Consider the following 17,704-nt stretch of genomic DNA (forward strand, 5'->3'; position numbering starts at 1 on the left):
GTGCAGGGGCCAAGCACACAAATGTGGGTGCTGGGGGCACCCACAAACCAACCTGGGTCCTTCCCCCACGATCCAGCCCTTGGGTTCACAACAGTGGTGCAACAGGATGTTTGCCAACACAGCAGGAGGGACTTCGCCTGAAACCTGGTGTGCGGGACTCCTGTTGAGTCACCAACAGTGGCTGTTGGACCATCGCGCTGGAGGAGGCTCATTGTGGGCCACCTCACACCCCGAGCACAGCCGCACGAGGGTATCGATGCGGGGCTGTGAGCAAGCAGAGGACAGAGCTGCGTCCTTGCGCAACAGCAGAACCCCAGATCCATGGGCATCCCTTCGCCCCAACAGAGCTCACAGCTCCCCAGCAGAGGAGACACCCAAGCAACTCCAGGAAGGTGTTGGAGACCGCCGGCCACCCCGCACCCCACGCAGGGATGCTCGGCCAGGCCGGTGCTGCCCAGGGCACGGTGCCACAGCCGCGCTGCCATGGGGGGACGTGGCGGCACCCGGACCCCCGGCCCCCCTGCCCCAGGAGCGGGAAAGCGCAGCCCCCAGCCCTGCTTGCCTTCACCTCGGTTATAAAGCAGGATGCGGCCTCTGCGAGCTGAGGACGAGGCAGGCTGTGACAGGCTCCTGCTGCCACCTGGTGGCATTGCCACCACGGCCCTCGAGGTGGCCACCGGCCCTGGACCAGTGCAGGGTCCTGCCCTGCTCCCCAGGGGTGACACCCGGGGACACAGCCCATCGATCACAGCCAGACCCCGGTCCTGTCACCCACTGTTTGTCACATCCCCGATTTCTACACCACCCGTGCTCTTTGCAATAAGTAGGATTACCCAGATTTATATGTCAAAAAGAAACACGCAGCCATTTGCAAACACCCGGGCACCTCTCTCACCCCCCCCGCTCCAACCACCACGCGGTTTTGCCCATAAGGGCTCTGTTCTCCCCCAGCCGCGCCCCAGCAGCTTTTCTCACCTGTCTCCAGGGGCAGCAGAAGGCGGGAGCGCCGCGAGTCCCCAGGGTGCAGCTCAAGGCGGACGCAGACAAATGCTAAATCCTGCGCTCTCCTCCTGCCCGGGGGTGCTGTACCCCACGTTCTCTCCCTGAGCTTTGCATTCACACCCTGAGAGGGTCCCAGCCTGTATCTTTCCTTGACCGCCACCCTGTCCCACCCCATCAAAGCAGCCTTGGAAAGGTTCCACCACCTCCCCCACCCCTGACCCCCTCCCAGACCTCCAGGCTGGAGAAAAGGGGCTGAGGCCCGTGGGGCTGGGCTTTATGAGCGCCCTGTAACGAGGTGATGGGATTCAGCTGGGGCTGAGCTGTGCTCCCTGCCCCAGTTCCCATCCTGATCATGATCGCCCGCACCTGCCCTTGTCCCCTCCAGCTGCCACAGCCCCGCACCCTCCGCAGGCCCCCGCGTGCAGCTCGGTGCCTGGCACGAGAGCCGTTGCGCAATGTCCAGCGCTGCGACAACCGGGGACCTTGGTGCACCATGCGCGTTGTGGTCGTTATCAGTCTAGACATGCCAGTGAGGCTGAGCCGCAGCAGGGCAGGACTGGTTGGTCCCGGGGTGCTGGTGAGGCCCGTGGGCAGCGCCCGGCGCAGCCAGCCCGACACTGCTGTGGGGGGACGTGCTGCCACAGGGTGGCACCGTAGTGGCAGCGGCTTGGGGCTGGAGCCAGCGGAAGGGACTGGCCCGGGGTGATTCAGAGCAATTTTCCTCCTAATTCCCCGGCCGGACGTGTGCAAATTGGGTGGCAGCGGTGCAGGGAGGAGTACATCGTCGCGGGTGCCATTGCCATGCGTTGCCCTCCCACCCTCCACAAGTGCTTCCTGCCCACTGTGGTGGCTTCTGCACCACCTCGCCTGCTACACGCCAGCGGCCCCGGGTCCTTCCCACGCCCGGCCGTGCACAATCCCCTGTCAGGGCGACGCTCCTCCCAGGCCCCCGGGGCTGTGGGCAGCTGGGAGCACGAGAGCAGCTGCAGGGCCGATCTGGCTTGCAGCAGAACCAGCCACGCGCTGGCAGCCCTCGCTGCGGGGGACCTGCAGTGACTTGCTGCCTCTCGCCTCACTGTGCCAGGGTAAAATTTAGCTCCAGACCACGGTCTGTATCTCATTTACAACCCACTTAATTGCGGAGGTGCCCTGTGCCGTCCTGGCGGTGTCAGCCGCACTACGTGGGCAGTGCAGGCTGGCTCCAGCAACCCCTCCTCTCCAAACACGCCACCGCAAACCCGGCCCTGCAAACACTGCCTGGGAAGATTGATGTAGAGCATGATCTCATCGGGCTTCATACCGTATCTGGCGATCTTGGGCTGGTGCCTGAGCCCTTAATGAAAGCTGGCACACCCTTCTTAACAGGGAGGGCTTGTTACACCCCCCTTCCCGGTGAGCAAACCTGGGGTCATTGACTTCTCTGAGGCCACACAGGGACCTGGCTGGGAGCCCGGTATCCTGCTCGGCCACCCCGCTGCCGCGTCCCCGCAGCCCGGTGCCTGCTCCGCGCCCCGGGCACCGCTCGCTCTGCTCCATCGGACCGGGACGCAGCCCGGGGCCCAGGCCGTGTCACCAGGACGGCTGTGGCCGCCTCTGACACAGCGAGACTAGTAGTGGGTGACTTTCCCACGCGAGGGAGCTCGTAAACCTGTTGGCCACGGACACCCGGGCTGGCCCCGCCGGGGCCCCGCGCTGCTGTCCCTTTTGGGCTGCTCTCTCTTCCCTTCTCACAGAAGACATCGCAGCTCTGCTGCGCCTGTTGGAGCCGGGCGGACAAACGCAGCCCGTGAACAGTGGCAGGTCAGGCGGGATACGAGACAGGCTCAAAAATAAGGTGGAAACCACCTTTTCTGCAGGGAGATATTTTGCCTACGACATTTTCTAGGGTGTGGCATTGCAAAGCCCCATGAACTCATCAATCGCCTTGGTTGGAAAGGAAAAAACCCTTTATTTGGGGAAGCTAAATGCAAACTTTCATATATGAAGAGAACCCCTGGTTAGCTTTTACTTTTGTTTGATCAAAGGAGATGTCTACAGTTCAAACCCCTGTGCAACCCCCTGTGCAACCCCCTGTGCAACCCCCTGCGCACACCCCTGTGCACACCCCTTTGCAACCCCTGTGCACACCCCTGTGCAACCCCCCATGCAACACCCTGTGCAAACCCCTGTGCACACCCCTGTGCAACCCCCTGTGCAACCCCCCGTGCAACCCCCCGTGCAACCCCCTGCGCACACCCCTGTGCAATCCCCTGTGCACACCCCTGTGCAACCCCCTGTGCAACCCCCTGTGTAAACCCCTGCGCACACCCCTGTGCAACCCGCTGTGCAACCCCCTGTGCACACCCCTGTGCAACCCCCTGTGCAACCCCCTGTGCAACCCCCCATGCAACCCCCCGTGCAACCCCCCTGCGCACACCCCTGTGCAATCCCCTGTGCACACCCCTGTGCAACCCCCTGTGCAACCCCCTGTGCACACCCCTGTGCAACCCCCTGTGCAACCCCCTGTGCACACTCCTGTGCAACCCCCTGTGCACACCCCTGTGCACACCCCTGCGCTGGGGTTCCCGAACAACACCCGCTGACCTACATACATCGTTCCCAGGTGCGCTGGCGAATGTTCTCCCGGCAGAGGGTGGCGAGGGAGGCTCCTTGGGAAGCTCAGCAATGCGGAGAGGCAGCCAGAGAACAGGACTGACCGGAGGGATCCTCACCCTCCACCCACCTCGCCGCCTGCGAGAGCCGACACGGAGCTGTCCCAACAGTCCCATCTGCGCCCATCCGCTGGTTGGTGAGGGTGAGTCTCCACCGTTTATTTTTGTGCTAGAAATGAGGTTTTGTGTTCTCACCGGGTCCTCCCCAGCGAGGCTGGGGCTTGGACGAGCTGCCGGGCTCCGCAGCCCACCCGAGCGCAGCGGCTCTGCAGACACGGCGCTGCCCTTTGGCGCAAGAGCTGATTCACTCAACGCCACGAGTGCCCGAGATGGCTACAGGGAGCTCCTTCCTTTTAATTTAACCAGGGAGTGGGAAAATGGAGAAATTAAACGAATTAAGGAGAAAGTCCTGAGAGCTGGCAGGGTGGCGGGGCAGCCCGGGTTCCAGCATCCAGCAAAAGGAGGTTTGTTTTTACACCTGGTGGAGAAATTTAGGCTGAAAATGGACTGAAAATGTTTCAAGTTACTGGAGGAGAATGTGGGGGTTTCTGCGGACAGAGCTACCTCTGTGTCCTCGCTGTGTCCTCAGGTTTTGGTCCTCTCCAGAACCAGAGACATGTCGAGGCTCATTAAAGCCATCACGGACATGGTGGAGAGTTACCAGGGCAGCGCCAGGAAGGGGAAGAAAATGGAGTCGTTCAGTAGAAGTGAGTTCAAGAAGCTGATCCAGCAGGAGTTTGCTCCTGTCAAGGTAACTTCATGGGCTCAAGGGTGCAAAGATGGGTGGGAAAGGTGACGGGACAATATTTAGGGCTGATGAGGGTCCTGCAACACCCACCCCACGTCCAGAGTTGGAGTTGAGTCTCTCCAATCTTTGATTTTCCTGGGGTTGAGCACTGTAGGGAATTTCCTTGGGTTTGCGTTGCGGGGCGGCAAAGCTCCTCCGCACCCTCCTGGTCCCGCTGTCCCGCTTTCCTGCGGGGCGGGTGGTGGAGGGTGGGAAGGGGTGCCCGGCCCCACGGGTGCCGCGGTCCTGCCGCGCCGCCCTTTCCTCCCCGCACAAACCCCAGTGTAACACCACCAACGAAGCGTCAGTGCTGAGCGCTGTGCCGCCTCCGCCACCCGCCGTGCCTGTCCTCCCGTTGCACTGCCCTCGCAACGCAGGGACCCAGCTCTTGCTTCACCCCCCTGCACTGCGGGAGGGTCTGACGGCTCCTGTCCCCTCAGAGGTCACCCACCAGCAAGTACCGATACATCGCCAGCCTGCCGGATTCCGACACCGAGCCCATGAACAAGAAGAAGAGGGGCTCTGCCAAGCACTGCGTGTACTGAAGGGCGACAACTGCTGCTCCCGGGGTGCAGGACGAGCAGGTGAGGGACGGCTCAGGGGGCACAGCAGAGCAGGAGAAGCTCCCAGATGGAGTTCGCATCACCTCATGGGGCAGGGACAGACCCTCCCTTGGGACCGGTGTCACCCCGAGACAGTCCATGGCTCCCCAGGTCTGCTTTACCTTTGTGGTTGTCCCAGTGAGCCAAACCCGTTGGGGAGGATGGGATGGAACCAGGAGCTGAGCTGCAGCTCCGTGGGGACCCAGGGGGTGTTTAATCAGTAAAATCACCTGGTGCTAACTGGGCGCAACCTTGGCGCAAAGCAGAGATGCTGTGAGGGTGGGCGATGGGAGACGGGAGCTGGGGGAGCGACACCGGCCCCAGCAGGGCTTTGGGGCGGCGGGTGAACTTCCCCCTGCCATGTTCTTCCTTCTCCTCTAGGATCCCTGAGCTTCCCTGGGGACGAAGGACAGAGGTGTCAGCAGCGTGCGGCACAGTCTGATGACACCTCTGGACCTTTGCAGCTCCCTCTGCCCGCCAGCGCAGACAACGCTCGTCCTTGAGATGCGAAGACCACGTCCCGCTCCACATATTACCTCCATGAGGCAAAAGTAACCCCGGGTCTCTCATTTTGTCCTGATGCTCCATGGGTGTCTCTTTGGGGTGCTGTGCAAATGCAACTTAAAGGCTGGGGGGTGGTGGCAGATTTGTTGTTTTCTTCTTGTAAACACAACGGCAGAGCAAGGGCTGATCTATCAACCCCTTCCCCCGCGAGGTCCTTTGTTTTTAATGGATAGAAAGTGAAAAATCACTAGTCAATAGGGTTGGAATGAGCCACGCAATTACTTGACTCATGCTGTGCAGTAATAATGAATAAGGAGGGGCAATTCTTTAGGGAAAACGAAAGGTCTGTGGTTGAGAGTTCATCTCCAGCTCATTTGAAGTCAATGGTGAGATTTCCATGGGTTTGGAGGGACCAGAAATGCACCTCAGTACCTACGAGGATGTTTTGGTCTAACACGAGCGGCCGGGGCAGCAAGCTGCCTTTTTTGTTTTCTTTCTTTTGTTCTTATTTTCCTCTTTCTTACAGAAATGGTTGTAATACAATAAAAAACTGTAAAACCGGTCCAGTGCGATGCCTGTGTGACTGTTGTGAGCAGCAGCCTCCTGGGGACATCACCCAGCTGCGGGGAAAGAGGGTGCTGGGGAGACCCGCGGGGCTGGGCAGCAAAGCGAAGCGCTGGGGGCACGGGGGACACCGGCGCCGTGCCCCGGGCGTCGGGCACAGGCGGGACACACGGGATCAGAAGGCTTTATGTTCTTTCCCCTCACTTGAGACCTGTAGGTCCCGGCTGGTGGAGGAAATCGGCTTCTGAGGAGACCTTATTGCAGCCTTTCCGTACTTAAAAGGGGCCAATAAGAGAGATGGGGACAGACATGTTTAGCGAGGCCTGTTGTGATAGGACAAGGGGTGATGGTTTTAAACTAAAGGAGCAGAGATTCAGGCTGGATATAATGAAATCGTTGCCCTGGGGGTGGTGAGAGCCTGGCCCAGGTACCCAGAGAGGTGGATGAACCATCCCTGGAGACACCCCAGGCCAGGCTGGACGGGGTCTGAGCACCCTGAGCTGGTGAAATGTCCCTGTCATGGCAGGGGGGGCTGGATGAGCTTTGAAGGTCCCTTCAACCCAAACCATCTGTGATTCTGTGATCCACACTGACTGTGGCCAGTGACCAAGGCATCAAGAGGGTTCAGAGAGAAACCTCTGCACAAATGGCATAAGCGTGTGTGTTAATCTGTCTGTGCCCCAGTAGCGTGCATGGAAAATAGGGATGAGGAGGTTAAGGAAATGCCAACACAAGAGATCTCAGGAACGTAATGCTTTATTGTCTCACAGGTACATCATGGGGCCAAAGCGCAGCCTGATGCATCAGGCGGAGGGAGCAGGGAAGCACGAGTGATTCCCGTCCCCACAAGTGATGGTCCTGGAGGGCAGGGGAGCGGGTTTGCAGCTGGGCAGCCCCGGGGCTCGTACAGCTTTGGGGAGCCAGAGGGAGCTGGTCCCTGTGCGGCCTTTGCTGCCGGAGCTGGGACGTGTGGGACACCCCATCACTTCATCTTCTGCGAGGGCACCTGCGGGATGTGCTTCTGCTGCTGCTGCTGCTGGCACGGTATCTGGGGCTTCCCATAGCTTCCACCGGAGCCGTGGCAGCCGCCACCAGAGCTGTGGCAGCCACCACCGCCGGAGCTGTGGCAGCCGCCACCGCCACCAGAGCTGTGGCAACCACCGCCGCCACCGCCGGAGCTGTGGCAGCCGCCACCGCCACCACCGGAGCTGTGGCAGCCGCCACCTCCACCAGAGCTGTGGCAGCCGCCGCTGCTCTGCGGGGTGTAGCGCTCCTGCCTGTGGCACTGGTCCTTGTCCTGCCGGGAGCACATCGTCGAGTGTCGGGGTGGCCTGTGGGGCGAGAGGAGCCGTCAGGGCTACTGCATGTTCCATCAACCCGATTGCCCCAGCCCCCCATTCTGTGGCTCCTGTGCCCCCGTCAGCAATCCCACCCCCAGCACTGCTGCACAGGACCCCAGCAGGTCCCCAGGAAGACTCTGGGTCTGGAACAGCAGCCCCGGTCCAGCAGCGGAGGGTTCAGCCCGCTGTGCTCAGCGTGGCACGGCGGGGCCGTGAGACGGGTCCTCTCCTCCTCCACGCACGCATCCGTGGAGCGGCCCCGCACCCCGCAGCGGCCGCTGCGTTCAACCCGCACTCCGCATCCCTCGCCAAGTCCCTGCAGGGTGAATATCCACCTGTGCTGCCAGACTCACCTGAGATCGAGAGGAAAGCGAGAAGTGGGAATGAAGGTCCCCGGGAGAGGAGCAGTTTTATAGAGACCTGGATCCCTTTCCCGGAAATGACACAGCTCTCTGTCACAGCAATCTATTAATTTAATACCCAATCCCTATCAAACCGCCCTCTGTTTACATGGATGGCCTGACTCACTTGTGATGGGTATCATTCCTTTTTTATCTATTTCCTGTGCCACATTAATATCTAATTGTCAGCCTCACCTGCTCTTAATAGGAGCACCTGTGGGTGCCCGGGTTTCCAAAGGCTCATCTGTTTGGGATTTGTTTTGTTAAATTATATCCAGGCATAATTATAGCCGCATCCCATGAGGCTCTGCTCTTGGAGACTAAAGCCTGCTATTGAGCCAGCACCAGATAAACCCCGATATAATCCGGGTAGAAAAGAGTGGAAAGTTTCTCTGTCTTGTCCCTTAGGTGCTCGGTCTGAAGGAGCCACCGCGGCCATGGGGACAGCCATGGTGGCAAGGACAGAATCCTGCCGGTCTTCCTCTAGAGAAGGGTGTCAGGTTTTCAGCAGGGCTTTTCTAGTTCCCCTTGACCTAAAGGGTGTGAATTCCCCCCAAATGGCACCTGAGTAGCCAGAAGACAGTTTTGGGGCCTTCTGAAAGCCTTGCAAGCCCTGCTATGTTCGCATACATCTGGGCAAGGTCCCTGAGTGCTTCATTGACAAATACTGAGTATTTCCGTCATCTTAATGACAAAGATCAGGAAATGAAGATTGAGAAATTAAAAGACTAATCTGGTGCTGCCTAGTTCATGAGTTCATCCTCTGGGGCAAAGCTGGAGCTCTGGAGACGGCACTTCTGCACAGCCCTGCCTTGGTTGAAGAGCTGTCCTACACCATCACCCCTCGAAGCACCTTGACGTGTAAAGGTCACAACTCATTTGCAGGATAAAGGCAAGAAAAGGTTTGCCCCTTAGAAGATGATGTTCAGGAGTCACATAAACAGATGTGAAGACCCGTTTGTTGCCAGAGGGACCTGCTTGGGCAGCTCTAGGGGAGGAGGGGGCAGCACCGGGGCTCGGGCTCTGTGAGCTGGAATCAGTGTCTTTCCTTAGACACACAGAATTGGTGCCATTTCGTTACACTCAGCACCGCCAGTGGCACTGAGAATTAGCTCCTTCCTGCCTCTCCTGGCGGCTGCCGGGTGGCTCCTGTCTGGCTTCGGGCAAATACCCTGTGGCGGGGGGCTGAGCTGGTGCCGGGGTCCCCATGCCCTGCACGTGGCCCCGCTGGAGCAGAGGTGGACACGGCGACAACGTGGCGGACCCTCCCCCGGGGCTGCGGGCGCTCCCAGGGTGTGAGCTGCTCGTGCTGCTCTCATCTGAGATTCTGGGCGCTCGAACCGCCCATCACGAGCGCCCCGCCGGGCGGCGGTGGCTCCGTCTCGCCGCAGGGCCGGCGCTGGGGCGGGGTGCTGAGCTCTCCGCTGGCCTCGCAGACTCGTGGCTCACCAGCGCAAAATGCACCTGGCATGCACCGCGCTGGCTGCCGCTGATGTCATAACATTTCATATAGAAACCGGTGGCTGCAATTGTAATTAGTGGAGGAACTGGGAAGACACCCATTTAGAGCTGCATGTGCTGCAGGCAAACCCCGTGGGACTGCTGGAGCAAGTGTGCGCAAGCGCAGATGGGGGCTGTGCAGGCTGAGCGCCATGTCCACGGGGCTTCTTACTGTGTGCATCCCCTATACCACCCGAAAAATAATCCGTGACTCAAGGACAAATGCATTTCTGTGCATGAGTCTTGTGTAATCCGTTGTTGTCTTTTACGGAGGACATTAGCGGCAAACCTGTCTTGCCCAGGTCAAGGGTGATGTTCTGTGTGGGAGAGTTTGATGCTGATGCGTGTTTCAGGTGGTGACCTCACTCACTCGGTGAGAAAGGACCGATGAGATTCATAATGGCTGACGTTTTCCTTTCAGTCCCCGGCCTCTCAGATGTGTTCATTCAGCTTTCGGTTAAAAGCAGAAACCACAACAAAACAGAATCAAATAAGCATTTGTCCTTTTTTATTGTGGTTACAGGAAAACAATTAAAATATCTTGAAACACTAAAAAACCTAAAAGGCAAAGGAAGGGAATCTTGAAACACAAAACTCGCAGGTTTTCTCGTGGTGGGAGCTGCTGGCAGGGGCACGGCGGCTCCTCCTGGCCCTGCTGACTCCACCTGTGCCGGGGCTGCGCCGGGCTGGCCCCGGTCCCTCCTGCCGCTCCAGCCTCCGCCAGAGCCGGGCTGCGCAGGGACGTGATTTGGCTTCTTTTGCTGCCAACCCTCCCGCTGACTCTCCATCCCCTGGTCCAGCTCACAGGGGCAGGATGCACCGCGTTCACCTCATCGGCTCACGCATGGCAAGTTCAGAAAAACCCAGAGGCGAAGAATTCACTGAGTTCAATTGCAGCTGTTTGGCACAGCAGTATCTTAGCCCTAAAGCGCAATGTCTAATGGTCTCCTTATGCACGTGTGCTGAAGGGTTGGCCACTTCCTCAGGGGTGATTCCCCCTGATTAAGGTATATGAGCTGCTAAGAACTCTGTGGAGCTTGTATTTCCCAGCAACCACTATAGTGTGCACAGAAAACAGGGACAAGGAGTGTAAGGAAATGCCAACACAAGAGAGGTCTCAGGAACGTAATGCTTTATTGTCTCACAGGTACATCATGGGGCCAAAGCGCAGCCTGATGCATCAGGCGGAGGGAGCAGGGAAGCACGAGGGACTCCGGTCCCCAGGAGCGATGGTTCTGGAGGGCAGGGGAGCGGGTTTGCAGCTGGGCAGCCCCGGGGCTCGTACAGCTTTGGGGAGCCAGAGGGAGCTGGTCCCTGTGCGGCCTTTGCTGCCGGAGCTGGGACGTGTGGGACACCCCATCACTTCATCTTCTGCGAGGGCACCTGCGGGATGTGCTTCTGCTGCTGCTGCTGCTGGCACGGTATCTGGGGCTTCCCATAGCTTCCACCGGAGCCGTGGCAGCCGCCACCAGAGCTGTGGCAGCCGCCACCGGAGCTGTGACAGCCGCCACCACCGCCGGAGCTGTGACAGCCGCCACCGCCGGAGCTGTGACAGCCGCCACCTCCACCGGAGCTGTGACAGCCGCCACCACCGCCGGAGCTGTGACAGCCGCCACCAGAGCTGTGGCAGCCGCCGCTGTAGCGCTCCTGCCTGTGGCACTGGTCCTTGTCCTGCCGGGAGCACATCGTCGTGTGTCGGGGTGGCCTGTGGGGAGAGAGGAGCCGTCAGGGGCTTTCCTTTCCTGCTTCTGCTTTTCCAGGGAAGACAAATCTGAATATACATTTAACCATCTTCACTAGATCCCACTCTCATCTTTAAAACTTCCACCAGCTTCTTGTAACGCCCATGGGAGAGTCCCACCAGAGCCGCAGCCAGAGGCACCGGAGTGTCCGGAGCAGCTGGGCAGCCTGAGCACGGCTGGCGTTCCGACGCGGAGACACCTCACCCCCAAAGGACAGGAGACACCCAGAGCCTCCCTCCAAGCCCAGATCTCCGTTTCGGCGTCCCTGGGTTCCCTCCTTACCTCAGTTCCCCGCTCATGAGCAGAGCCAGACCCAGCCCAGCCCCGGTGGCATTCAGCCCCCTCTAAATCCACCCGCGTCCCCGAGAGCTGCAGGCGCTGCACGGAGCCCCAGAGCCCCTGGCATTGCTTCTCTTACCTGAGATGCTCGAGGATGAGGAGGGAATGAGGCTCTCCGGGTCGGGAGCGCTTTTATACCATCTCTGCGCACCCCATCCGGAAACAAAGCACCTCCCATCGGGAGGTCTGCCTGCTCGCTCAGCTCACCGGTGGCTTTTTTCCCTCCCCACTCTCCCCACTCTTCGGGCTCTTCGCGTGACTCATGTCACCTGTGCTGCGTATCACCTCTTCTTATTAGTCGTCTTTCCTGTGCTGCAGAAATCTTTAATTGCCAGCCCTACCTTTGCTTCGCTCTGGTTGGGGAGCAGCGTGGGTGGCCCTGGTTTCCACAGCTTTGCCAGTTTGATTTTGGTGTTGATCACAGCTGGAGAGCACTTTGTATTTACAGGGAGGGAAATAACATCTTGTATCTAAACCACACTCATGTTTTAAAAGGTCTTGATGTGCTCTAGTCCTATAAATGCTCACAAACACAGGGATGTGCCAATAAATACCAGTAACACCTTTGGCATGGTAGACAACTCCTCCTTAGCAACACCTTGACTGGTACCATCTTTGGCTCATTTCTCCTAAAACCTGCTGAAATGCGGGGGAGTCGTGAAGGGAGCAAAAAGGCAGTTCCTGCGAAAATGGATTGTGTCAAAAGATTCTTGCTGCTCTGAGAAGGACCAAAAGCAATTTGGATTCTGTGGGACTGAACATAAGCAGTTGGGATTGACCAAAAGCAGTTGGGATTCTTATTTTTGGAAGAGGGAAGACCTGCCCTGCGTAGTGGTCCAGGATTAGCTGGTTACATAATCATGTGGTTGGCTTTTGGCCCGTGAGTAATGCTGGAGCGGAAGCACCAGTGGGTTTTTCCACGTTGAGAGTGGCTCCGTCGTTGCCACGCGGGGGAGGAGGAGGAGAAGCAGGAGGAGGAGGAAGATGAGGAGGTCACCCGTGGTGCTGCCTTGGGTGACACGCGGTTGCCTGGGCCGGCCGACATGCCACAGGGAGCCGGAAGACCCCAAGGATTTTCTCCAAACATGGAAGAACATTGTGTTGGGAGCACTTTTCCCAGCTCCCCAATTAACTCGTAATTGGCCAACAAACCTGAGTGTTATTTGGACGGCTGCGCAGGCCCACATAAGCCTTCGGGCCAGGCCAGGCGTCGCGTTGGCAGCGAGAGCTAATTGCAGCCGTAATTGGAGATGCTCCTTGTACCTTTGCTGTCCCTCTTCTGTGTGGGCCGAAACATGGAGGAGTTTTTGAAAGGTGGCTGGACAGGGCAGGGTTAACGAATGAAGTACACAACTTAAATCCTTCTTTTGTATTGCTCAATTCCTATTATGAAGTAGAGCAATGTCAGGGAAAGCTATACCCAAGTTTGATCACTTCTCTTTAAGTGTGTTTTGTTCTGGCATCAGAAGAAATATGGCAAAACTGTCAGTGAGAAAAGACTCGAAGTCATGTTTGGCTTTCAACATCCCTGTATAGTCAGTTCCTCATGTTTTCATCGTTCTGAGCTTGCTAAGGATCAGCAGCACCCAGCCAGTCCTGGGCACTCTGGATTTTGTAGCTGCCCCCTTCACGTGCCTTGAGAATGGGGTTTGCCATGGGGGCGCAGGGCAAACGCCAACGCACAACCGGCCTCTTCAAACGCTCCCCACACCGGGGCGGGCGGCCCGGGGGTCAGCGGCTGCCCGCGCCCGTTTCGGCAGCGCCAGGTGCTTCTGATCATCGTGACACACTCAGGATTTGTCTTATCAGAGCAACATCCATTTCATGAATGGAAATACCAGACCAATACATTACACAATTCATTTTAATTGTCAGCTAAAAAGAAATGTATCTGTCCATTGTGTAACGTGAGCACCTTGCAATGCTCGCTGGGGTCTGTCGCAAGCGTGTGAAGATACCTGCCCCGCAAACGGTGCCTTGGGGACAGGAGGCATAAAAAGGGATTTCTGCCCCATCACAGGTGCCTTTGTCTATGGTACCTTTTCTGCCCCATGGTTGTGCCCATGGCGGCCCCAAGGGCTTGTGCAGCAGCGCCCGCGGGGGCTCGGTGAGGGGCTGTGGGACGTGGTGTGCGGGACGACCGTCTCCCTGCAGAGGCCTGGGATGGCCACCAAAATTTAACATTTGTTATCCTCTCTCTTTTCCTTTGGAGAGCACAGGGGAGGACGTGGCGGCGCCCGCCCGCAGTGCCTGTGTCCGGGCAGGGTGATTTCAGGGCCATTAAACAAGTATTAGGTGCCTTGTATCACGGTGTGAAATGCAAAGTGAAAGAAAAGTCATGAACACAAAACTCTCAGGAGCTCCAGTTTGTAATTGCTCATATATAGTCAAAAACTGCGACAAAGAAAACCGCGCCAAGCATGAACATATGCAATGTATTTCTAGCACCCACTAATCAGAGGTACAGGACTTGCGAGGGGAGGAAAAGGAGATATTTCCTTTGAAGATTGCAAGGTCATGTGCCAAGCTTTCTGAATTCAGCACAGGATCAAAGACACACGTGTATATAACATGCAGATAAAGTCCTGATCACTTCATCTTTGAGGTTACTTGATAGATTTGCTGCTGGCAATCCTGTGGCTTTCCATGGCAGGATGCCCCGCTGCTCCCGTGGCATCCGGATCCACCACCGCTCCCATGGCACCCGGATCCACCGCTGTTCCTGTGGCATCCGGATCCACCACCGCTCCCGTGGCATCCGGATCCACCGCTGCTCCCGTGGCATCCGGATCCACCGCTGTTCCTGTGGCATCCGGATCCACTGCTGCTCCCGTGGCATCCGGATCCACTGCTGTTCCCATGGCACCCGGATCCTCTGCTCCCATGGCACCCGGATCCTCCGCTCCTGTGGCACCCGTCACTGCTGCGGCATGAGGACCGTTCCTGCTGGTGGCACTGGTCCGTGTCCTGGCGGGAGCACATCTTTGCAGGTCTGCTGGAAAGACCTTTAAGTGGGTGCGAAGGCAAGAGACAATGTAATGTCAGCTGGCAGGAACAGATGTTTAGTCAGATGGGATTATATATCAAGAACAAATTCTCATTATAAGGCAGGTTACTGAAGAAGAGAGACAAACTAGCACTGCACGTCTGTCCATATCTATCCCTGACTCTTAGAGAAGTCGTCCTTAGGGTCAGGACAAGTCTGGTGATGATTAAAAGTGTAGAAGTCTCATTGTGCTGGACTTACCCTGTTCGGCAGGACTTTGAGAGATGTGGCACTCAGAGAATGAGGAGAAATGGGCTGTGAGGTCTTTTATAGGGTGCCGAGCGTTTTTCCTCCGGAAACATGATGAGCTCCCACTGGAGGGACTTGATTGTTCACCACCCTGAGCACCTCGTTAATTGGAGAGTTTTCACACCGTTGTTTTGACTCATGGTATTGCGAGCAGATCAATATCCTGCTTTTGAGATCGCCATTCCTCTTGTTACCCCATAAAAATGTTAATTGCCCACCACGCCTGGTGTTGTTCGTGTGCAGGGATGGGGCGGTTTCTGGATGGTCTTGCTGCTTTTGCCTAAAGAATTCACCTGATGCGAAGCAGCCGTGACCCCGGGCCGGCGGTGCGGGCGGGAAGGTGGGACAGTGGGCTGGGTTGCAAAGGGATCTAGAAAATAAAATGGGCTCAAAAGAGAACAAATAAGGCCGTGATGGAGCGTCCCATCCCCACAGTACTAGTTCCCAATATCTGCTCCTGGTTTCCTTTATTACACTTTGGAGAAAAAAGTAGGAGGAGAGTATTGTGAGCTCTTTCCTCCATCTGTGCCCCTGTCCTCACGGGTACGTCGGGGAGGACACAATCTCTGTGCATTTCATGCTCTGCTTTGGGGAGAAAAGTGCATTTTCAACTACAGAATGCACTGGGCCTGATCTCAGCCAGGACTCTAGAGGCCACTGTAATATTAATAATAACGTAGTTTGAATTAAAACAATATGCAGAGTCAAGGAGATTAATTGTGAACCAATGGAGCTGAATCACTTAAACAGAGCGATACATGAGGAAATCAAAACGTGTGTGGGGATATTTCACAAATGGAAGAAGAATGAATTATTCATGATGAAGCACTAATTACACCCCAGATCACCTGGATGGTGACAAACATGTTTATAATGTATCTCGGCGATAGAGACATCCACCTGAGCACGGCCTGGTGGGGACGATGCTCATGGGACAGTCTCTGTCATGCTTGGGATCTCTGAAGGCCTAATTGGCCATGGACCAGAACATTTCTCGTCCATCTGCTCTTGCTCTGTGCTGCCCATGCCTTTCCCATCCCTGAGTCCTCCCCCTGGTGTTTTCCAGGGTCTTTTTTGGAGGCTTATGACGCTGGTCAAACCATACCCATTGCCCAGTGAATGAAATGATGTGCCAAGCAGACTTTCTCATTTTTACCTTTCTGATGAAGTGTTTGGGTTCTATTTTTCACAGTAGTATATCAGTATTTAATTGTTGGGTTGCACAAAGCGTCTGTGACGAAAACTGATAGTTCCTTCTGAACAAGGAAGTTGTCTGGAGTAGCGACAAAAAGACACAAGGCTGAATCAACCAGGAATGTCGACGTGAGGGCGAGCGGGGATGCTGCAACTCCAGCTTTGGCCACAAGAAGGGACAGAAGGAATTCGAAGAGACGAAGTAGAAAACACTGATGCAAGGGGATTATGAGCAATGCATTTTTATTGCCTCCACATCTACCGTGAAATAAGGAGGTGAACAGAACTTAATATTTCACAGAGACAGTGGGTTACATCTTCAAAGAGCGTTACAAGCGAAATGACAGGAAGAGTGGAAATCCACGATCAACACAGGACATTCCGAACATCAAGTGCAACGTGTGAGAGCAACAAGTTTCCCTCCTTCATACCTACTCCTCACGTCTTCTACTTTGTCTTCTGGGCTGGCACTTTGCAGACCTGCTTTTGCTGCTGTCTTGGGATGCACTTTGTCACGGGCACACAACGCTGCTGCACTGGTGGGGGACAGACCTGCACGGGACGGGGACAGACCTGCATGGGAGGGGGACAGACCTGCATGGGAGGGGGACAGACCTGCACGGGAGGGGGACAGACCTGCACGGGAGGGGGACAGGTCTGCACTGGGGGGGGACAGGTCTGCACCGGGCAGCACTGTGGGACCTGCTGCCTGGGTTTGCCAGGTTTCCCCCCCTGGTACCCTGATCCATGACACGTCTCAGCACAGACCGACCTCCCATAGCTTTGGCATCCCCCTGATGACCCATAGCTCTGTGTGGGCCTCCTCACACAGCTTGAACCTCCTCCTTGGCATGAGCCTGAAGGCTCGTGGCATCTCTCGGCACAGACAGACCTCCCGTAGCTGTTGCATCCCCCCGATGACCCGTAGCTGTATGTGGGCCTCCTGACACAGCTTGAACCTCCTCCTTGGCATGACCCTGAGGGCTCATGGCATCTCTCGGCACAGACAGACCTCCCGTAGCTGTTGCATCCCCCCGATGACCCACAGCTGTGTGTGGGTCTCCGGACACAGCTCGAGCCGCCGCCTCCATGGCAGGAGCTGGCGGCAGCGTAGCCGTGGCACCGCTCGGAGCAGACTGGCTGCCGGTAGCCATAGTGCCGGTAGTTGTGCCCTCTCATGCCTTCGACACCTTCGTTGTCACACCCCGAGGAGCAGGTGTTGTAGCCGTAGCGGAAGGGTGTGCGCCGGGTGTCCAGCCAGGACCCAGATGGATCGTACCAGGTTGAGTTCAAGTTGAAGTATGATTCTCTTCCAGAAGAGTATATCATGTTTGAGTTGCAGGGAACAACCTGAAAAACACATGGCCAGGTAGGCTTGCATTTCCGCGTCTTCCTTTTTCATTTAATTTCCCATAAAGTTGCTCTGGTGAGCCGTGCGTAGGTCAGCCTTCCTTAGCTTTAAAACCTTGATCTAAAGGAAATTCTTGCAGTTGCCCAACACTGGTCAGACTATGTCCAATCTCTTTTTGATCTTACTCTTGATTTTTTTTCCCACCAAGAACAGAAACAAACATAAGGCACGGCAGCACATAGCGGCATCACTGTAAATCCCATACCCAAGTCCCCCAGAGCTTCTTCCTTGGCTTAACCCACCATCCTCTAGACTTTGTGTGCAGAGTGTGGTCTGAAGGACCATACAAGGTTGCCAGGTCCATGATCCTCTGAAACCAGACCCCCACCCCAAAATGAACCCCGCTGCTCCGGGGTGTGTCTTACCCAACTC

The 17,704-nt window shown here is 56.8% G+C and overlaps 4 protein-coding genes across 4 annotated transcripts; 1 reads left to right on the plus strand and 3 right to left on the minus strand.

Annotated features, from left to right (window-relative positions):
• Nucleotides 1–4,269: 4,269 nt before the first annotated feature.
• LOC308050800 (uncharacterized protein) lies at nt 4,270–4,985 on the plus strand (the record flags this gene model as incomplete). The annotated part of the gene is made up of 2 exons (XM_080360962.1): nt 4,270–4,404; nt 4,881–4,985. The coding sequence occupies 2 exons, from the start codon at nt 4,270–4,272 to the stop codon at nt 4,983–4,985; spliced, it is 240 nt and encodes a 79-aa protein (XP_080217088.1).
• Nucleotides 4,986–7,092: 2,107 nt separating this feature from the next.
• Nucleotides 7,093–7,422, minus strand: LOC308050915 (uncharacterized protein; the record flags this gene model as incomplete). The annotated part of the gene is made up of 1 exon (XM_080361131.1): nt 7,093–7,422. One exon carries the CDS (start codon nt 7,420–7,422, stop codon nt 7,093–7,095), a length of 330 nt encoding a protein of 109 aa, XP_080217257.1.
• Nucleotides 7,423–14,021: 6,599 nt separating this feature from the next.
• On the minus strand, nt 14,022–14,414 carry LOC308050769 (uncharacterized protein; the record flags this gene model as incomplete). Its single annotated transcript, XM_080360926.1, has 1 exon — nt 14,022–14,414. One exon carries the CDS (start codon nt 14,412–14,414, stop codon nt 14,022–14,024), a length of 393 nt encoding a protein of 130 aa, XP_080217052.1.
• Nucleotides 14,415–16,368: 1,954 nt separating this feature from the next.
• Nucleotides 16,369–17,250, minus strand: LOC308050916 (uncharacterized protein; the record flags this gene model as incomplete). Its single annotated transcript, XM_080361132.1, has 1 exon — nt 16,369–17,250. One exon carries the CDS (start codon nt 17,248–17,250, stop codon nt 16,369–16,371), a length of 882 nt encoding a protein of 293 aa, XP_080217258.1.
• Between the last annotated feature and the right edge of the window lie 454 nt (nt 17,251–17,704).

This window comes from Nesoenas mayeri, assembly GCF_963082525.1.
Source record: "Nesoenas mayeri genome assembly, chromosome: 30".
NCBI lineage: Eukaryota > Metazoa > Chordata > Aves > Columbiformes > Columbidae > Nesoenas > Nesoenas mayeri.